Source organism: Schistocerca americana, chromosome 3 (assembly GCF_021461395.2).
Source record: "Schistocerca americana isolate TAMUIC-IGC-003095 chromosome 3, iqSchAmer2.1, whole genome shotgun sequence".
Taxonomy (NCBI): Eukaryota; Metazoa; Arthropoda; class Insecta; order Orthoptera; family Acrididae; genus Schistocerca; species Schistocerca americana.
The window spans coordinates 944085697-944105191 of record NC_060121.1 but is presented as its reverse complement, the minus strand read 5'-3'; the positions used below and the strand labels follow the sequence as shown (position 1 = coordinate 944105191).

The 19495-nt window shown below is 41.1% G+C and overlaps 1 protein-coding gene across 1 annotated transcript in view; it reads left to right on the top strand.

The window, feature by feature from the left end:
• Nucleotides 1–19495, top strand: part of LOC124607517 (tripeptidyl-peptidase 2) — a 283824-nt gene that overhangs the window by 220733 nt on the left and 43596 nt on the right. The window contains exons 17-18 of the mRNA XM_047139911.1: nt 1132–1240; nt 4317–4561. Coding sequence (XP_046995867.1) covers nt 1132–1240; nt 4317–4561 — 354 coding nt within the window. The remainder of the gene's footprint in view (nt 1–1131; nt 1241–4316; nt 4562–19495) is intronic.

Sequence of the window (19495 nt, the reverse complement as noted above, 5' to 3'; positions counted from 1 at the left end):
CCTCCATTCAGTTCCAACTTGGCCCCATCTGATTTTCATCTGTTTCCAAAGTTTCAATAACAGCTTCAAGGACTTCACTTTGATAGTGATGAAGTGGTGCAAGCAGATGGGAGTTTGTTGCTTCATCAACAAAATCAAACATTCTGTAGTTGACAGTATCAGTGAACTGGTCTCTCATAGGGAGAAATGTGTTCATCACCAGTGTGACAATGTTGACAAATAAATATGTAGATATGAAGAATTAAGATGTGGAATTTTAGTAACATTTAGTTTATTTAAAAAGCTTTCAGAGTTCTCACATTAGGAACTCGAAGCATGACTTTTCAGTATGTCCTCATAGTAGATATGGTCATCAGCTTAATGGCTGGAAATCTTTACATTTTGTATCTCTAAGAAACATGGTATCATTAATGTTGATTGTTCACCTTATAGAGAAAGTGTAGATTGGTCAAACAGAATGGATGTCATCTTCAGAATGTTTAATTTCCAATTCAGAAATGTATTGTATGGAGAATGTCTTGCGTAAGGATGCTACTGTGAAGGATTTGCTCACAGCTACAAATTGGAATTTATCTCTTGTGTTACCGGGACATATAAGGACAAGTCAGTTGAAAATCTTGAACCTGAAGAAGGAAAAAAGAGCCAGATGGGAATCATGTTAAAAGAGTGTACTTGAGAATAACACAGCAGCAGTTACAAAATTTAGCTATGGTTCACACAACACATTATTGGTGATGTGCCCTGATGTTCAAAAAAAGGTATATAATCTAGATGCACTATACACTTTAAGGGTCCAGTGACCATTGTATCACACTGATTGCCTAGAAGGTAATTTTTGCCTACAGAAAAATAACAATGACAATTATTGCTATTGCTGTCTGTATGTGTTACGTTGTTACTGTGTCTGACCCAATGGAGCTCTTACTTTACTTACTTGAACTGTAGGTCTATTTTTACCATTATGTCTTTACTTTAAAAGATTCATGCAGGTAATTTTGTGAAGCTTGAAACTGAAATCACCAGGTGTTATTGGAGTAACTTTAAGGAAGATAACAGCTGTGCTGGTTTCTTGCTGTTATTGAAATTAATAGAGAAGAGAAAAAGGAACTAAACAATTTTGTTTCTTTTCAGTCCATTGCTGAGTGATCTCCTCTATGAATCAGAGTTTGAGTCACAGTTATGGATGCTTTTTGACTGCAATAAGCAATTACTGGCAACTGGGGATGCATATCCAAACAAGGTAAATACCTGTTAATTTATATACTGTAATCGTATTGGCATTAGGGTGAAGTAGGGACAACCTATTCATTCCTCTTTCTGGTGTGAAATCTGCACAGCACCAGGATTTTTCTCACAGTGAAGTGACATCAGCAAGATGGTAAATCCTTAATTGGGGGAGCTGGATTCAGCTCCTAGGCAAGCATTTATCATTTAGATTTTTTGTTTCCATTCTTCACAATAGGCAAATGCTAGAATTTATCTGAGGAGCAGCATTGTGGGCCAATGTCAAATACAATGAACGTGTGTGTGTGTGTGTGTGTGTGTGTGTGCACGTGTGTGCACGTGTGTGCACGTGTGTGTGTGTGTGTGTGTGTGTGTGTGTGTGTGTGTGCGCGCGCGCGCGCGCGCATACGCGTTTATTGGGAAAGATAGATAACACCTACAGACAGTCATAATGTTTTGGATCTTCATGAAGGGTTAACTAAGGTAAAAAAAAAAGAGTTATAGACACAGTAATTTGTGAAATAAAATAGGCGCTTCTATCTTTAATTTCACTTTCAGTTCAGTTCACCCATATTACCCATGCCTTATTAACATTGCAGTTATCTGTTTCAAGAGCAGATCTTACATTTGTAGAGCTTGTAGTGTTGTTGACATTACTACGTAATATTATAAAGGTGATTGAGGTAAGCTGTTTGGGTGTGGGCTGTCTAAGATGGGAATGTGGACAGCAGCAGAAGCTGGTCCAGGTGAAGATGCAACTCTTTATTAGTTCTTTACTTATTCATACTGTTCAGATATTCTTCTGATAGTGCTCCATTCACTAGCTCGGTCCGGAGTTCCCTTGTAATACTCTGCTTTTGTAGCTGCATACATTGACATACAGCGGGTGGCTTGCGTGCGCTGCTCTGAAAATAGAGCGCTGTGCTGGCATCTCTGGTAATCGAGGCAAGCCAAGACAGTGGAATGAGACTGCGCTGCAGTCACGGGCGGCCACCAGGTCTTATCTGTTGCAGAAGGTCGCATCGTTCCAGTGGCACAGTGACAATATTGCGTGGAGTCGAAATCTGGACTGACGGTCAGGAGCATGGGAAGGGGGATGGCACAGTGTTGCCTGCCTGGGCTGGGCAGATAGGCAGATGTCCAACCTCGTGGTCTGGTGGTGGCAGAGTCCACAGTGAGGATTCCCGGCTGACACACAGCAAGTGCCAGGTGTGGCACTGCCATGCCGAAACGTGATGTTCTAGGGTGGACCAGCATTTAACTGCTGGTTCCCAGCACTGAATTCATGGTAGGGTTGCGTTTGTGGGCCACTGCGAACCATCTGGAACAGGGCAATATCCAGAGTCTGGCATAATCGTCAACGATGTGGAAGTCAAACAAGCCAGAGTGGCTCCTTGAAGGTCCTTGAAGGCTGGACCCATGGCATTGACACCCAGGTTGGTGTCACGGAAGTCTTGCTGCTGCTGAGGGGTGTTGATCAAGCAGGAACGATGGCCTGCTGTGGCCAATGTCTGTGGCTTGCTACCTTATTTGGCACTCAGTCGAATGACATGGGAGCCAATCACACAGTCCAGCATCTGCTGTCTGGCTGTGGCCTCGTTGCAGTTCTGCTCCAAATTCTCCTATAGCTTTGTCCCGTTACAATCTCCACCTCTCTGCAAAAAAAATTCACCCTCGAATTTTACTGAAATGAAAGCACTGGATAATTTACACTTATAAATTCTGTGTTTGCTTCTCCACTCACACTATCATATGGTGCATCATTTGTCTGCTGTAACTAACAACTATATACACTTCCTCACACTCACTAAATCCATGTGTTCTCATTTCCACATTGGTTACACTCTCTCTCCCCTGCCCCCCACCCTCTCTCTCCCCTGCCCCCCCACCCTCTCTCTCCCCTGCCCCGCCACCCTCTGTCCCCCTGCCCCCCGCCCCCACACGCCCCCTCTCGGTCCACCTGCCCCCCGCAACTTAAGTGTAAGTTGATCCGAGAACTTCACTTTTTCACCAGATTTTTGTACTTAATGTGAGACTGTAGTAAAAAGATATATTTTGTAAACCAGTTGGAATGTAACTGTTTTGATACAATAAGAAACATAACAAAGCAGGCCAAAATTATAATTAAAATGAATGTAGTCTACAAAATTCAAACCTGGCTTCAGCTCTGAATTGAAAAAGTATGTATTAGTGGTGATGTGTTTATGATCTTCAACAGGACTAGTTTTTGTGGATTTTGAGTATCATTTGTATAAATACACTGTTATTCGTGAGTACCTTCAGGGCCTCAGAAGATAAGTACACAAAAACTACAAGAGATACAGTAAAATTACACACATCAGTTGACAGATCATCCCTCCAAGTTTAGATTCGTAATATGCACAATGGTGCAGTTCCTGAGTATGAGTATGCCATTAGGGGACAGGCATGTCAGAACATGCAAACAAATCATCTACCCCGTATTGTAGCATCGAATTGGTTTGTATCTACAGGCAAACAACCCAATGAACAGAGACTGAGCGAGGTGGCGCACAGAGACTGAGCGAGGTGGCGCAGTGGTTAGCCTAAATCACTCTGGATTAATGCCGGGATAGTTCCTTTGAAAGGGCACAGCCGACTTCAGTCCCCGTCATTCCCTAATCCAATGAGACTGATGACCTTGCAGTTTGGTCTCTTGCCCCAAACAACCCAACCCCAACGAACTGATTTCCAAGGTAGGCTGATGTCATTGAACCTTCCCAGGCAGCCGCAGCTACAGTGAACTCAACGATTCTGCCTATTCTGACACTTGCTGCTTCACAAAAAGTGGCAGTAGTGAACACCTGTAATTCGAGTTAAAAACTTGGAGAGATGCTTTATCCACTGTTACTTGTCTATTGTCTATATTTCTTGTAATTTCAAGCAATTGTTTTTTGTAAAACCGGAGGTACGTATGAATTACCCTGTATACTGTTGTCAGAAACTTATTTCTTGAAAAATTTTCCAGCTGTTTGGAAAATATAAAGTGGTTAACCAAAAATTGTAATTAATGATGTAACATTCTGTTATTTTAATGATGTAATATTCTTCATTGTGTTACCTTTTTATTACAGTATATTGTGAAATTGGAAAAAGGGGATTATGTGATACGGATGCATGTACGCCACGAGCGCAAAGACTTACTGGATAAAATTACAGAGCTGCCTCTGTTGCTCGTCCAAAAGCTCTCCACACCCATCAGCTTAGACGTCTATGCTAGTCAGACACAAGCTACAACTTGTGGGAAGAAGATGCTGTGTGCCAGTCTACCCCCTAACCATGTGCTGCCGTTCTACATAGCTCCACTGCCTGCAGAGAAGTCAGTATGACTATCTATTTGTGTAAATTTGAAAGTTTTTTCTCTTAGTTTAATGCTGCAATGCAGTGGTAAAAAAATCTAATCACATCAAAGGTAGAAGGTATTAATATGTCACCTTGATTCTTGCATATCACTTTCTTTTTCCGTATAAATCTTTCAACATATAAGCCACTTTTGAAGTAGGAATCATGGATGTGAAGTGTCTACATATCCTACTGTGTTCAGTATAAGTTACTCTATGCCACCAAATCATCTTTTAAGTCAAACATTCTGAAGGTGGCAGGGGCAAAGTACAGGGAGCGAAAGGCTATTTACAATTTGTACAGAAACCAGATGGCAGTTATAAGAGTCGACGGGCATGAAAGGGAAGCAGTGGTTGGGAAGGGAGTGAGACAGGGTTGTAGCCTAGCCCCGATGTTATTCAATCTGTATATTGAGCAAGCAGTGAAGGAAACAAAAGAAAATTCGGAGTAGGTATTAAAATCCATGGAGAAGAAATAAAAACTTTGAGGTTTGCCGATGACATTGTAATTCTGTCAGAGACAGCAAAGGACCTAGAAGAGCAGTTGAACGGAATGGACAGCGTCTTGAAAGGAGGGTATAAGATGAACATCAACAAAAGAAAAACGAGGATAATGGAATGTAGTCGAATTAAGTCGGGTGATGCTGAGGGAATTAGATTAGCAAATTTGGCACTTAAAATAGTAAAGGGGTTTTGCTATTTGGTGAGCAAAATAACTGATGATGGTCGAAGTAGAGTGGATATAAAATGTCGACTGGCAATGGCAAGGAAAGCGTTTCTGAAGAAGAGAAATTTGTTAACATCGAGTATAGATTTAAGTGTCAGGAAGGAGTTTCTGAAAGTATTTGTATGGAGCGTAGCCATGTATGGAAGTGAAACATGGACGATAACTAGTTTGGACAAGAAGAGAATAGAAGCTTTCGAAATGTGGTGCTACAGAAGAATGCTGAAGATTAGATGGGTGGATCATATAACTAATGACGAGGTATTGAATAGGATTGGGGAGAAGAGAAGTTTGTGGCACAACTTGACTAGAAGAAGGGATCGATTAATAAGACATGTTCTAAGGCATCAAGGGATCACCAATTTAGTATTTGAGGGCAGTGTGGAGGGTAAAAATCGTAGAGGGAGACCAAGAGATGAATACACTAAACAGATTCAGAAGTATGTAGGTTGCAGTAGGTACTGGGAGTTGAAGAAGCTTGCACAGGATAGAGTATCATGGAGAGCTGCATCAAACCAGTCTCAGGACTGAAGACCACAACAACAACAACAACAATTCTGTTGGGTACATATACATAGAAAGTTGAGATTACTCCTTGCTAAGGCCTTTGAACTTGCATTATCTTTCAAGCATCAAATCTGCAAACACCAATCCACACAGATTTCTAATCTTTTATTGTGATCATCAAGCCATCGTTGCCCATTGTAAACTATTCTCTCTTTCTTTGCTGTTATTATACCTCTTAAGACTTACTGCATGCATCGAGGCAGCAATACTACACTGAGAACACAAAGGGTGGCTTGAATAGTTTTATATACGCTATATAAAATTAAGTGGTTGACCACAGGAATACAGATTGACTGTTTGTCATTTTGTACACCAGAGGCAGCCAAAATTTCAGTTCTCGGCACTGGCCACGGCACAAGTGCCAAAACGCTCAGTGCCACTTCACATTTCCCCCACCACCACCTGACACTGGCTGAGTGCAAGGAGGGGGAAGACAGTAAAACTATGAATGCACTGTATTTCAATGGCATTGCAGTTTCATTGCATACTATTTGGTTTTATACTTCACATTTCTCAATAACATAAGTCACAAAGAAAACAAATTTTCAGTATCATTAAATTATTTTTGGTCTACTGAAGACATAATTTTTATGAGGTACAAACTGTCTGCATATGGACACACAGAAAAAATTTCGGAGAGTTTCAATCTCGAGTTACCATGTAAATGTGACTTATTTAGTTTCATAAACGAAAAAAGTCTTTTGCACAAATATGTTGATCGAAATATTGTAGCACTTTTGTAACCTCGTTAAGGAGACTCAAGCTCTACCTGAGGAAAGCAATGTAGATGTCCCGGACAGTTTAATGTAAAAAGATTTGTCATTAAAACGGGAATTACCTTGAAGGTCAGTCAGTCAACATCAGCATTTGCACAGGGCCATGTTCAACTGAAACAGCAAATGGTCTCAGAAACAGATGTAAAATTGACACTGTCCTCAAAATCTTTGTAAAACTATCCTAGTTATTCTTTCAGGTCAAAATTAATTCTTCAAACCCCCAGTTTTCTTTAATGGCAGTGAGCTTAGGGACTTGGACTGTCTTTATCAGAATTTGTCCCTTCGACAACATGATTTTCTTTTTGAGGGAACCACACTGTGGTTCAGGTTGAAAAATATCGACTTTCGGTTTTCATCATATTTCGTATTTTAGGTCTTTGTATCCCCTGCATTGCACGTTAGGGATTTTTTACTCCAGAGTGAGTTGGCTATCCTTGGAATGTAATGGTCAGTATTCTTTTGTTTCTGCTGTTTGTAAACAACCTTTCAAACACGTGGTTAATATTGTTAAAGTGTGATTGCGAGTAGTTGTTATACTTAAGTTTGCAGTGCTTGTTTACGTGTGTTTTGTTGTGTTTATTGAAGATGACGAAACGTAGAGGCATTTTCAAGAAAAGACAATATAGAGGAAACAAGTTTAGAAAGCTTTCTGTACGAGAGGTTATGTTGCCTGACAACTATGTTTCTGATTGTAATTCTTCAACAAGTGCATCATCAAAGAAGCTCTCACCATTTCAAGAGAGTTACAACGAATTTACTGTAAGTGACAAGAGGTGCAGTAACATAATTATAAATGTGAGAATATTATCCGATGTAATTTCTGAGGGTGCCAGTGGGAGAAAAGGCCTAGCAATTGCTTTGGATTTAATTTGCACTAAATGCTCAGCTGTGATTTCATTATGAGTTCTTCTAAACCAGATGCAGGTGGTCCTTATGAAATCAATACTAGATTAGTTTATTCCTTACAATCCATTGGCAACGGCATGGCTGCAGGGAGAACATTTTGTTCAGTGATGAACTTACATCAACCACCAAATAAATTTGAAAAACTGACTGCAATATTAGAGAAATCTGTATGTGACGTGAGTGAGGAAAGCATGAAACTGGTAGGGAAGCAGTGGAAGAAAATGATAGATGTTCAGATATTGCAGTTGCACTTGATGGAAGTTGGCAGAAAAGAGGACGTACTTCTCTGAATGGAGTAATGACTGACTGCCACGAGTGTAGACACCAGTAAAGTGTTAAAGATGTGGAGATAATGTCTAAATATTGCAAATGTTGTAAAGTCAATGAACATAAAGAACGCAACTGTGTAGCTAATTTTAGAGGAGCATGTGGTGGTATGGAAGTTCATGGAGTACAACAAATATTTCATCTCTCCATAGAAACAATTGGCGTACGGTGCACCAAATATTTTGGCAATGGTGACAGTAAGGCATACAACAATGTGGTGAACTCTAAGCCATGTGGAGATGCCATTATTAGCAAAATAGAATGTGTAGGCCATGTTCAAAAACATTTGGGAACAAGGCTGAGAAAACTCACTGTTGATGTGAGAGGAAAAAATTAGAAGATGGAAAATTGTTGACCGGACAGGGTCGGTTAACTAAAACTGAGATAGAAAATAAAGAAAATCTGGAGGCAGTGAAGAGAGATGTTTGGTCCATATTCTTCCATAGGTCCTCTACTGATGATAAACCATGTCATGGATTGTGACCATCAGGAGAAAATTCGTGGTGCAAATACAATAAGGCTCAAGCAACTAGAGAATCTTATTCTCACCAGCATTCTCTTCCTGCTGCTGTTATTACAGAAATTAAACCTATTTTCAGAGACTTGGCTCATCCTGACCACCTAAGGAAATGTCTGCATGGGCAGACACAGAACCCAAATGAATGTTTCAACAGCATAATTTGGAACTGCGTTACTAAAACTGTATTTGTAGGCATGCATACAATGGAACTAGGAGTTCATGATGCTGTTATTAACATTCGGTTGTGGTAATATTGGAAAGTGTTGAGTACTGGAAAAGCTGGGAATTAATCCTGGTGAAAATATGATCACCGGGCTGCAACTTTGCAATATTATGAGGATAGCCGATGCAGACAGGTCTGCATCTAATATGGCCAAGAAAGCAAGACAGACATCCAGGAAGGTGAAAAAGAAGCTGGAAGACCTGCTAGAGGCCAAAGAAGGCCATCATATGCAGCAGGACAGTTTTAATTAACTGTAAGTAACAAATTTCAAAAGTTTTTTCGTTAAAGTCAATTTCCCGCAAACTAAAATTTTCAGTACATATTCCCCAGTATATCAGAAACTATTACAGATAAACTAATGAAATTTTCAGAGACTCTGCATAACATAAAAAGCCACCTCTGGTATTACATTCATTAATATTCTCCCATTAGGAACTCCACAAAAAATATTTTCAACAGAAAAAACTTAATATTTTTTGTTAATAAATTTAAAAAAGTATTTCTTAAAAACTATAAAATGGATAAAGTAGATTTTAGTACGGTTGACTCTGTTAGCATCATTTAACATACAGTAAAAATGTTAAGGTCCTGCATCAAATAGTTTTTTTCAGAAATGGGTCAAATACGTGCCTAAATTAACAGGGGTTAGATAGGCAGGGTGTGCTCACCTTAAATGCATCCCCATCAAATCGGGAAGAAGTTACCTTGTAATGTCTTACTGTTAGCAGTGTGAAGTCAAGGCCACTTAAGATGCGAAGTCTCCAATCCATTCCAGATGTTCTAATTTTCGTTCTTGCACTCCTTTTCTCCTTCCTAATTCAACAATAGCAAGTTTTAAAACAGAAAATTGTTCCAGGCATGTCCCTTCACTTAACCAACATACTTTGCAGTAAAATATGAAGTCCCAACACTCTTTGTTCAGTTCCACCGAAAACAGTTGCAACTAACAATGGAATAATGCGCGTGACTATTTGTACAACCAATTTCTTCATGTGCTCCAAGCCTGCAAATTTAGCACAAAGGACTTTATGTACAGAACAATGAATCCATCCATTGATAGTTGTAATTTTTTGCTGTTTAATTTCAACAAAATCATTAAATTAACCATGTACTGGCGATGCTAAGTTGTGGATAGGCAAAACAAGAAGACTGTCACAAATAAGCTTTGTCAGTATGTCCTTCATCAAAAATAGAACACACACACACACACACACACACACACACACACACACACACTCACTCACTCACTCCTCACACCTATGCAAGACTACAGTCTCTGGCAACTGAAGCCACACTGCGAGCAGCAGCACCAGCGCATGATGGGAGTGGTGACTGGGTGGGAGGTATGGAGGTGGCAGGAGTGAGAAGGGGAGGGATAGTAGGGTGGGGGTGGGGGACAGGAAAGTACTGCTAGGGAGCATGCAGGGATGAGGTGGAGAGAGGGTAGGGCAGCTATGTGCCGTGGGACGTTATGTGAAGGGCAGCGGGGAGGTGTGTTGGCGGGGGGGGGAGATAATGGTGGAATGAGGGCTGTGTAGTGCTGGAATGGGAGCAGGGAAGGGTCTGGATGGGTGGGGACAGTGACTAATCAAGGTTGAGACCAGGAGGTTTACAGGAACATAAATATTTATTGCAGGGAAAGTTCCCACCTCCGCAATTCAGAAAAGCTGGCATTGGTGGGAAGGAGACATGTGGCACAGAGTGTGAAGCAGTAATTGAAATGAAGGATGTCGTGTTAAACAGTGTGCTCATCAACAGGGTGGTCCACTTGTTCCTTGGCCACAATTTGTCGGTGGCGACTCATGCAGACAGACAGCTTGTTGGTTGTCATGCCCAAATAGATTGCAGCACAGTGATTGCAGCTGAGCTTGTAAATCACATGACTGGTTTCACAGGTAGCCCCGCTTTTCATGGGATATGTGATGTTTGTGACCAGACTGCAGTAGGTGCTGATGGGAGAATGCATGGGACCTGTCTTGCATGTAGATCTATTACAGAGTTACGAGCCATGAGGTAAGGGTTTGGGGGCAGGGGTAGTGTAAAGATGGATGCGTATATTGTGTAGGTTCGGTGGATGGCGGAATACCACTGTGGGAGCGGTGGGAAGGACGTTTCTCATTTCAGGGGACAACGAGAGATAGTTGAAACTCTGGCAGAGAATGTATTTCAATTGATCCAATCCTGGGTTGTACTGGGTTATGAGGGGAATGCTCCTGTGTGGCCGGGCGGTGAGACTTTGAGAGGTGGTGGGAGACGGAGAGATGAGACATGGCAGATTTGTTTTTGTACAAAGTTGGGAGGATAATTACGGTCTGTGAAGGCTTCGGTGAGACCCTCAGTATATTTGGAGAGGGATCACTCATCACTGCAGATAAGACGATGAACAGTGGCAAGGAAGGGACTTGTTGGTATGGAACGGGTGGCATATATCGATGTGGAGGCATTGCATATGGTTAGTAGGTTTTATATGCACAGAGGTGCTGATGTAGCCATCTTTGAGGTGGAGGTCAACATCTATGAAGGCGGTTTATTACATTGAGTAGGACCAGGTGCAGTAAACGGGGGAGAAGCTGTTGAGGTGCTGGAGGAATGTGGTTAGGTTATCCTCGCCCTTGATCCAGGTCACAAAGATGTCGTCAGTGAATCTGAACCAGGTGATGGGTTAAGGTTTCTGGGTGCTTAGGAAGGATTTCTCAAGATGACCATGGAGTATACAACCCGGGAGATCCGGGAAAGACCCAGGAATGTTTTCATTCAGGAGAAAATCAGGGAAAAACCGGGAATTTTTAGAATTTCAGGAATTGTTCATTGTTTAAGTTTTCAGTTAAACTTTTGTGAGTTTGACTGGTAAGAACCAACACTGTACCAAAGGATATTACTGTTTCTTGCTACTGCAGAATGACACTGTAGCAATAAAATGTGAACAAGAGAGAAAAAGAAAATAAAACTTAAATTGCAAAGGAAATGCGCCATATTCAACACCAAAATGTGTTGAAGGCCTTAGGAAGACTATGCAGTGCTTCATAACAGCAAATTGCCTCTGATGAGTGTGATGTCACAACTGTTTACACTAGATTTATTTGAGCAGTTGCGGGCAAACTCGTGCGCATGCGAAGTTAAGTCGTGTATACCTTGTCCCACTTCATGGCTTGTCCCACTTTATGGCTACAGAAGTGTGGCTGTTAAAGCAGTATAAGCAGCAAGTAGCTAGATGCTACGTGGAAAAGTTTTGCTGGCATGCCCAAGCTCGAAGCTGCCAGATTCACACATGCGCAACAGGCCCGGATCTGCGGGCGGGGGGCAAACCGGGTTATCTGTCCTGGGTGACAATTTCAGTAGCGGGGGCAAATTCATATTCTTGAAGGAAGGGGGGGAAAAAAAAACTTGTTGTTTCACAAAGCGCCTAGCATCCAGCGCACTTTGGTCTATTGATTATTCATATGATTTTGAAATGCATCCCTGTTGTTTTTCAAACACATTCTAAGTCGATTTCTCAATGAATCATAAGTTGATTGTTGAATGCGTCGCATCCAGAAATAAACTTTCCTGCAGACAAAAAGGGATGGGGCTATACGAGCTAAGCTGAATAAAGCCGAACGAGTGAATGCCAATCCCTGTTTATGTGGTTCACTGGGTTTGTGAATGATCAGCCTTGTTATAGTTACTAACAAAATCCGTAGATTCTGTCTACCAGAGTGGAAATAAACGACTAACAGGAGTAACAGGTAAGAATATCTTGTAGAACAAAGTGGCAATTATATCAAAACGTTAAAAACAGTCAAAAACTAAATGCAGCAGCTCATTACAAACAGTATTGTAAGGTGCAAGAGTCAAACCGGCAGACTGGGAGCATGAGAGGCACCACAGGACATTACAACTTCCACTGTCCTGAATATAGTTTGATGGCATCCATTACAAAATATTACACGTTTAAATTCCACAGAGCAAAATACAGTGGCGTAAGATAGAAGAATGCTGTGTGAAGAAGCGTAGCACTGCACTTTGGTACACTTGAGACCAAATAACGTGTCTTACATTTCCTCAAACACAAATGTTTTATGATCTCACGTCAAATGAAAACATAACGGATTTCTGTGGCTGGGAGCTATCGAGTGAATTAAAATACATTCACATAATTACAGAAGGCTCAAATATGTTGTTAGTTTGAGATTTTTTATTTCCACCTTTCTGACAGTCGAGCATTAATCACCTTGCATAACAATGAAGTTATTTTTGGTCGGTTTGCTAAAGAAATTTTGCTTTTATTAATCTTTTCTGCTGAGGCAGTCAATTTATTTGAAACAGAGTATTTAATTCCACACTATTGGTGTGTTTCAACTGTTCGCTGTATGGTTTCGTCTTCCACCATATATGGCATTATGCTATAATAAGGAACCAAATACGAGATAATACAGTACTGGTACTCTGAAGAAAATTTACATTCTAATCTGGACACACAAATGTGCACTTTAAGCCAAATTATGCATTTTAGTATGGTTCACAAAGTTCCGATGCTCTTTTAGTATTCTCTGATGTTTTCTTTTATGACATAATGTTGTATCTTTTAATGTTTTACACGTACAAATATAGGCTATGGGCTTCGTGCGTCATCGTAGCTGCGCAAGTGCGGTGACGCCTGTTGTCTGGCGCTTTCTGGCAACTGCTGAAACAGACGTATTTCTAACAGGTTGCAGGAAAATATTGTGAATGGTTGTTTGAGAAAATCATTACTTTCAAAGTAAATTTCCTTTCACATAAGATGTACTGCAAGAATGTACGATAAATTTCTCAAATCACAGAGCATTTGATTCTCATTTAAATATCAACTCTTTGAGGATGACCATTTAGAAGAATTTCGAGCCCAGAAGATTTTACTGACACATTTGTGTGATGTGTCTTGAAGTGTAACACACGCAAAAAAGATTAACATATGTGAAAGCTTAGCTTCTCTTGCAGCTTTTTAATTTGCAAGACCAATGTTGTATGTGAAAGCTTTACTGTTCTTGTAGCAACACTGTGTATTATTTTAAACCATTAACTTTTTGTATTTGTGTGTTTGCACTAGTTAACAGTGATGTTGCTATTGGCTGACTACATCTCGTGTCCTATGCTCTGAATATCCCCCATCATTTGCTAGCGAGATCATGTGACATGATGCAGCTAGCTAGACTCCACATGCTACTGGCTCAAGAAAACAATCACCGAAGGTATGACACGAGCCACCGCCGTGTTGTCTACCAGCCTGGTGACCTCGTATGGATCTTCACTCCTGTTCGGAAGGTTGGTCTCTCTGAGAAGCCCCTCATGCGCTATGTTGGACCTTATAAGGTTGTAAGAGTTATCTGATGTTACTTATGAAAGTTGAAGATTTCGACCCAGACACAAGACGACGAAAGATCAGAGATACGGTCCACGTCTTTTGAATGAAGCCCTATAATGATCCTGCAACCCAGGGTAAATTCGAAGCTCCAGCAACAGGCAACAAGCGGAATGGTGACGAAGAGTGTAGCGGCAAAAGAAGTTCTAAGAAAATCAACGCCAGGGTGAGAATCAGTCACAGGGAGTCTGAGTATGCAGGACCGATGACTCGTTCCCGGACTAGGACGACGTAACACAGAGACGCTGCTCCCTTAAGGGATTGTAGTGGTTATGATAATAAACTGTTGTGTGGGGGGGTCATGAGTTCAAAACTCACCTGGACTGTACAATTTTAATTTCTATATTCGGTTTGAGTACATTCTAGAAGTATCCACAAATGTCAAGAATCATTTTACTGGAATGTTCTGTAGCTGTATATATACTGTGCGTGTTCTGGCTGGAGGCAGTTCGCTCCGCACTGTTGTATGTATAAGTGCTGAATATACCTTCGTGAAGTGAAGTTAGTGTACATCATTCATCTAATTACACCTTCTTCAACGTGTCACTTAACAGGGAAAAAGTGTATTTTCACCTGGGAGAAAGTGTATTTTTAACTGGTAAAAATCTGGAAATTTTTTCCTTGTCCATGTATACACTCAGATGGCGCATGAATAAGTTCGCATAGGATGGTGCCATGTAGGTGCTCATAGCTGTACCCCAGATATGTTTGTAGGTAATGCCTTCAAAGGAGAAGTAAATTTGGGTGACAATATAGTTCGTCACAGTGACTAGGAAGGAAGGTTGTCAGTTTGGAATCCATCAGGCAATGGGGAAGGTAATGTTCATTAGCGGTAAGGTCATGGGCATTAGTGTTTTTAGTGTAAAGGGAGGTGGCTTCAGTAGCGATGATCATGGCACCGTGTGGTAAAGGGACAGGAAGTTGGAGAGTCAGTGGAGGAAATGGTGGTGTCTGTTATTGTAAGTTGCTGAGCACGCTACCCAACATGACATCCTTAATTTCAATGACTACTTCACAGCCTGTTGCATATACATCCTTCCTACCACCACCACCATCTTTTCTGAATTATGCAGGGGGAACTTTCCCTGCAATATACCGTACGTTCCCGTAACCCTCCTACCCTCAACCTTAGTTAGTCATTGTAGTCATTGTCTTCACTGATCCGGCCCCTTCCCTGTTCCCATTCCAGCACTACACAGCCCTCATTCAGCCATCACACCCAGTCTTTTTACTTCTCTCCTTTTCCACTACCCCCACCCCCCACCCCCTCGTTGCCCTTTATCCAACATCCCACAGTACATAGTTAACCTACCCTCTCTCCACCTCATCCCTGCATGTTCCGCAGCAGCGTTGCACTGTCACGCCACCCGACGGTCTTTTTGTTCTGCCTATCTGTAACTCGGCATCTCCACTATATGGTGAGTGGCACTTTTCCTTTTCATAATATTGTTACATTTCGTCCTGGATTTTCCATATACTTTCTGCAAAGTATTGTAATGTCCTTTCATAGCAAATAAGTAGTACCTGTTGTTATGCAAATTGAGAATTCTCATCTCTCTCTTCTGTCATTCCCATTAATTTTAAAGGATTGTGACTGTGAATTTCCCTCATACCTTGAACAAATAGCGAAGGTTTTATGAAACTGACAGTATGATTTTGCTGATCCAAAAGAGTTGTCCCAATCAAAAAATGCTGCACCACAATGCAAAATGAAATGTCGCGCTGTTCCGGGTACTTCAGAAAAGGACTGAACAAAGATGAGTGACAAGCTGGGCATTGGCATACACACGCTGCACGCATGGCCAGCTCTTATGTACACCATGCAAATGGTGTGGTGTGATGGCACACCTCTACAACTCATTTACCAGCTCATCATTGAATTTTGAATAATGTCTTGTGTAGCAAGTGCTGTTATTTGCCTGCAGGGGTACAGCAACCATTAGAAATTGAAACTGTAGATCCATCACAAGTCGCATGTAACTTTTTTGTTTTACATTTCACTAGACCAACACAAGCATCTTCAGAACTGTGGAAATATGTATTACACCAGTAAGATAAATTAACAGGTTAAACTTACAACATGATAACTTACATTACTTGGCTGAGGGTCACTCATTAAACATATTGGACTGTGTATTGCACTGCCATTAACTGTAAACAACCAACTTGCTCTATTTTATGTATGATGTTGTCACTATACACAGCTCAATATTTTTAACAAGTGCCCCTCAGCCACGTATCATATCATATTGTAAGTTAAATTTGTTAATTTATCTCATTATATGGTTGTATAACACTTTGTATTCCCCCTTTTCTGAAGGTGCTCGCATTAGTTGACTGAAGCAAGTAAAATAAAGAAAAAGTTACTTGCAACTTGTGGCAGTTGTCCAGTTTTATCTTCTTGGGTGTTGGAAATAAACCAAAACTGCAACTGATTTGTCTTTGATGCAGTTGTGTTTAATTGTACATTTTGTGTATTTAACTTATGAAATAAAAAGTGTAGAAACTGGAATGTCAGTTAGCTGCATCAGAATGACTGTGTACCATAATATACCTGGTTTAATACACATTTGGAACACACAATTTGTGGTATCCTACCCATTCGTCTCTTGTAGGGTGCCTAGGAAGCTGTTTTCTCCGTTAACTAGACAACATACAAGAAAATCGTATTAATGGAGTTTATTACAGTAAATGAATTGACAATACTTAACTTTTTTTTCTACATGACAGGTCGCAGGCAATTGACGGCATGCAAATAATCAATGTCCTTTGATAGATAAAATTTCCATGCAAGCTAATCACACAAGTTCATAAGTCACTGCTATTGTTAATATCACTGTGGCCGAGGCTAGGCGGCATGTCCCTTTATTCTCTTTGTGTAGATACTGCTCTTGTCATGGTGACGTCCTAACCAATGTGCTATTGGCTGACATCGTCTCACGGGCCTGTGCGCTTGCGATGCAATGCAGCCGCTATTTCTTCAGCATTTGGTATGAACCGAATATGATAGTTCATTTTCCCTAAAATTGACTGCAGTTCTGTAATGTTGCGAGGAACTGGCAAATCTCGTATGGCTAACAAATGTGACTAAAGAGGATGTACATCTTGACTGTTTATGACATGACCAAGATACTGCAACTCGGGAGGTTTAAAAAAATCACACTTGCCCACTATAACCTTTAGTCCTGCATCAGATAACACACAAAACAAAGCACGTAAATTTGCAATATGTTCTTCAGGTGTGTGGCATGATACGACAATATCATCCAAATAGTTCGAACACTCTGGTACTTGTGCAGTCAGCTGTTCCAAACACCATTGGAAAATGCTGGGTGTGGAACCACTGTCAAAAGGCAAATACAAATATTTAAAGAAGCCCAAATGAGTATTAACTACACACACTTTTTGAGGTTCTTCATTGAGCAGTGTTTGAAGATACGCATTTCACATCTTAATTTTTGAAACATAGCATCCAGCACTTAATTTGTCCATGAGATCCTCTGGGCGTGCCAGTGGGTAAGTATCAGTCACAGTTTGTGGGTTGACTGTAGACTTCACAGAGGCGAATGCGACCTGAAGGTTGACGTGTCCAGTGACAAGCTGATACGGGCACAATAACTCCGCTATCTTGCAGTTCTTGGAGTTTAGCAGCAACTTTGTCCTTTAATGCAATGGGAACAGTTCTGGTCCGGCAAAATTTTGTCTGAGCATTGTCTTTCAGAACAATATGGGAAACAAAATTGTTAGCTTTGCATAAACATCCAGAAGAGAGTTCTGGGAATCCTTTTAGTAAGCTAGCTACACTGTCTCGTGCTTGGAATGCAGACACTGACAACACATTATCCGGAATGTTTAAAGCCAAACAAATCAAATGAATCTAGACTAAATATGTTCTCACACTCGCATGATTGAAGCACCGTAAAAGTCACTGTTCGCATATGTGAGTGATACATGGCAGGCAATGTACATTTTCCAAGACTGGGAATGTCTTTTCCATTATAAGCCATCAGTCGTGTGCTAGTTTTAGACCAGCACAGGGAGCCAGCAGTTCATATGTGTGATGATGTAGCAATGTGACAGAGGCACCTGTGTCCAACTGAAATTTCCCACAAAGAAGTAAATGAACAAAAAGTTGGTTTGACTGGCATGTTTCTGAAAAAAGTGCTTGCATGCCAGTTTTGAGAACGCCTGTTGCAGACTTTGAATATACCGCATTAATGACATGGGCCTTGTGACTAGACTTTTGTGAGTGGGCTGTATTCTTATGTTTGTTCCAGTGCAAACATACAGATTGTATATGTCCTTTCCTACCACAAGTGTAACACTGAGCTTGGCTGGAGGGGCAGTCTTAGCGTATGTGCAGTGAATAACACTGAGGGTAAGAATTATTTCTATTTGCCTGTGTAGCTGCCTGTTTAGGGAAGTGCTTACGCAGCGTGGAGAGGTGGTGTTTACTCAGCGTGACGAGTGCAAATTGCTGCCACCACCAAATGGGCCTATCGCATGCAAGCGACTCAACCCAATAGATAGCTGGCTGCTCAAATTTATCAGCCAACAGGGCACTTGAATCGTACTGATCTAGTATTTGCATGACCTGCTGAAATAATGGATCGGACTGTTTCAAAATCTGTTCTCAGAGTTTGACATCAGGTACATTGTATGCGATCGCATCACGCAACATAACAACTGAATATAAAGCACCATAAGCACATTCGAATTTGCATTTCCTTGTTGTACCCTGCAAAACTGTTACTGACTTGCAATAAGTTTGTTCTGACCATTTTTTGCAATTAAATAATTGATAACTAGCTGCTACCACATTCACTTGTTGCTCCTAATAGTTTGTTAGTGAATCTACCGCCTGTTCCTAAGAAAGTTCACTCGGAATGGTGTTAGGAAACCACTTCTGAGTTTATCGGAACACTGCATTTTCTACTGTGGATAATAGATAGGGGAGTTTCACAGTACCTGGTACGTTGTGAGCAAGTAAGTGAGCTTCCAATTGTTGCAACCACTCAGCCATTCCTCCTCTCGTTCACGAAACTGGCAAAAAGGCGATATAGCAGCTGTAGTGGGTGATGTTTGTTCCGTCGGATGCACAGTGTTGGCCAGTAGTTGCTGCACTGTGTTGAGCAGGGTTGAGATTTGCTGCGTCTGGAACTAAAACATCTATATTAGCTGTGTTACATCTAATACTGGCAGCTGCAGCGCCTGAGCAAGGGGTGGGATAGCTGGGGTGGACGTGTTGGAAGAGACAAATGCAAAAAGCAGACAAGGCAAGCAAGAAAAATTTCTTCAATGCCCACCTGAAAACTCTTATTAGCAAAAGACTGTTAAAGCAAGTAAACATTGCTGCAAAGTAAAGACAAGAGAGAATTAAGGCACAAGCAAAACAAACAAATTCTGTAGCCGCGAGGCTCTGGGTTCATTGTATAACTTGTCGCCAGTGTGGGATCCTGCCCACTTGTCTCTTATAGTGTAGTGTTTCTGCA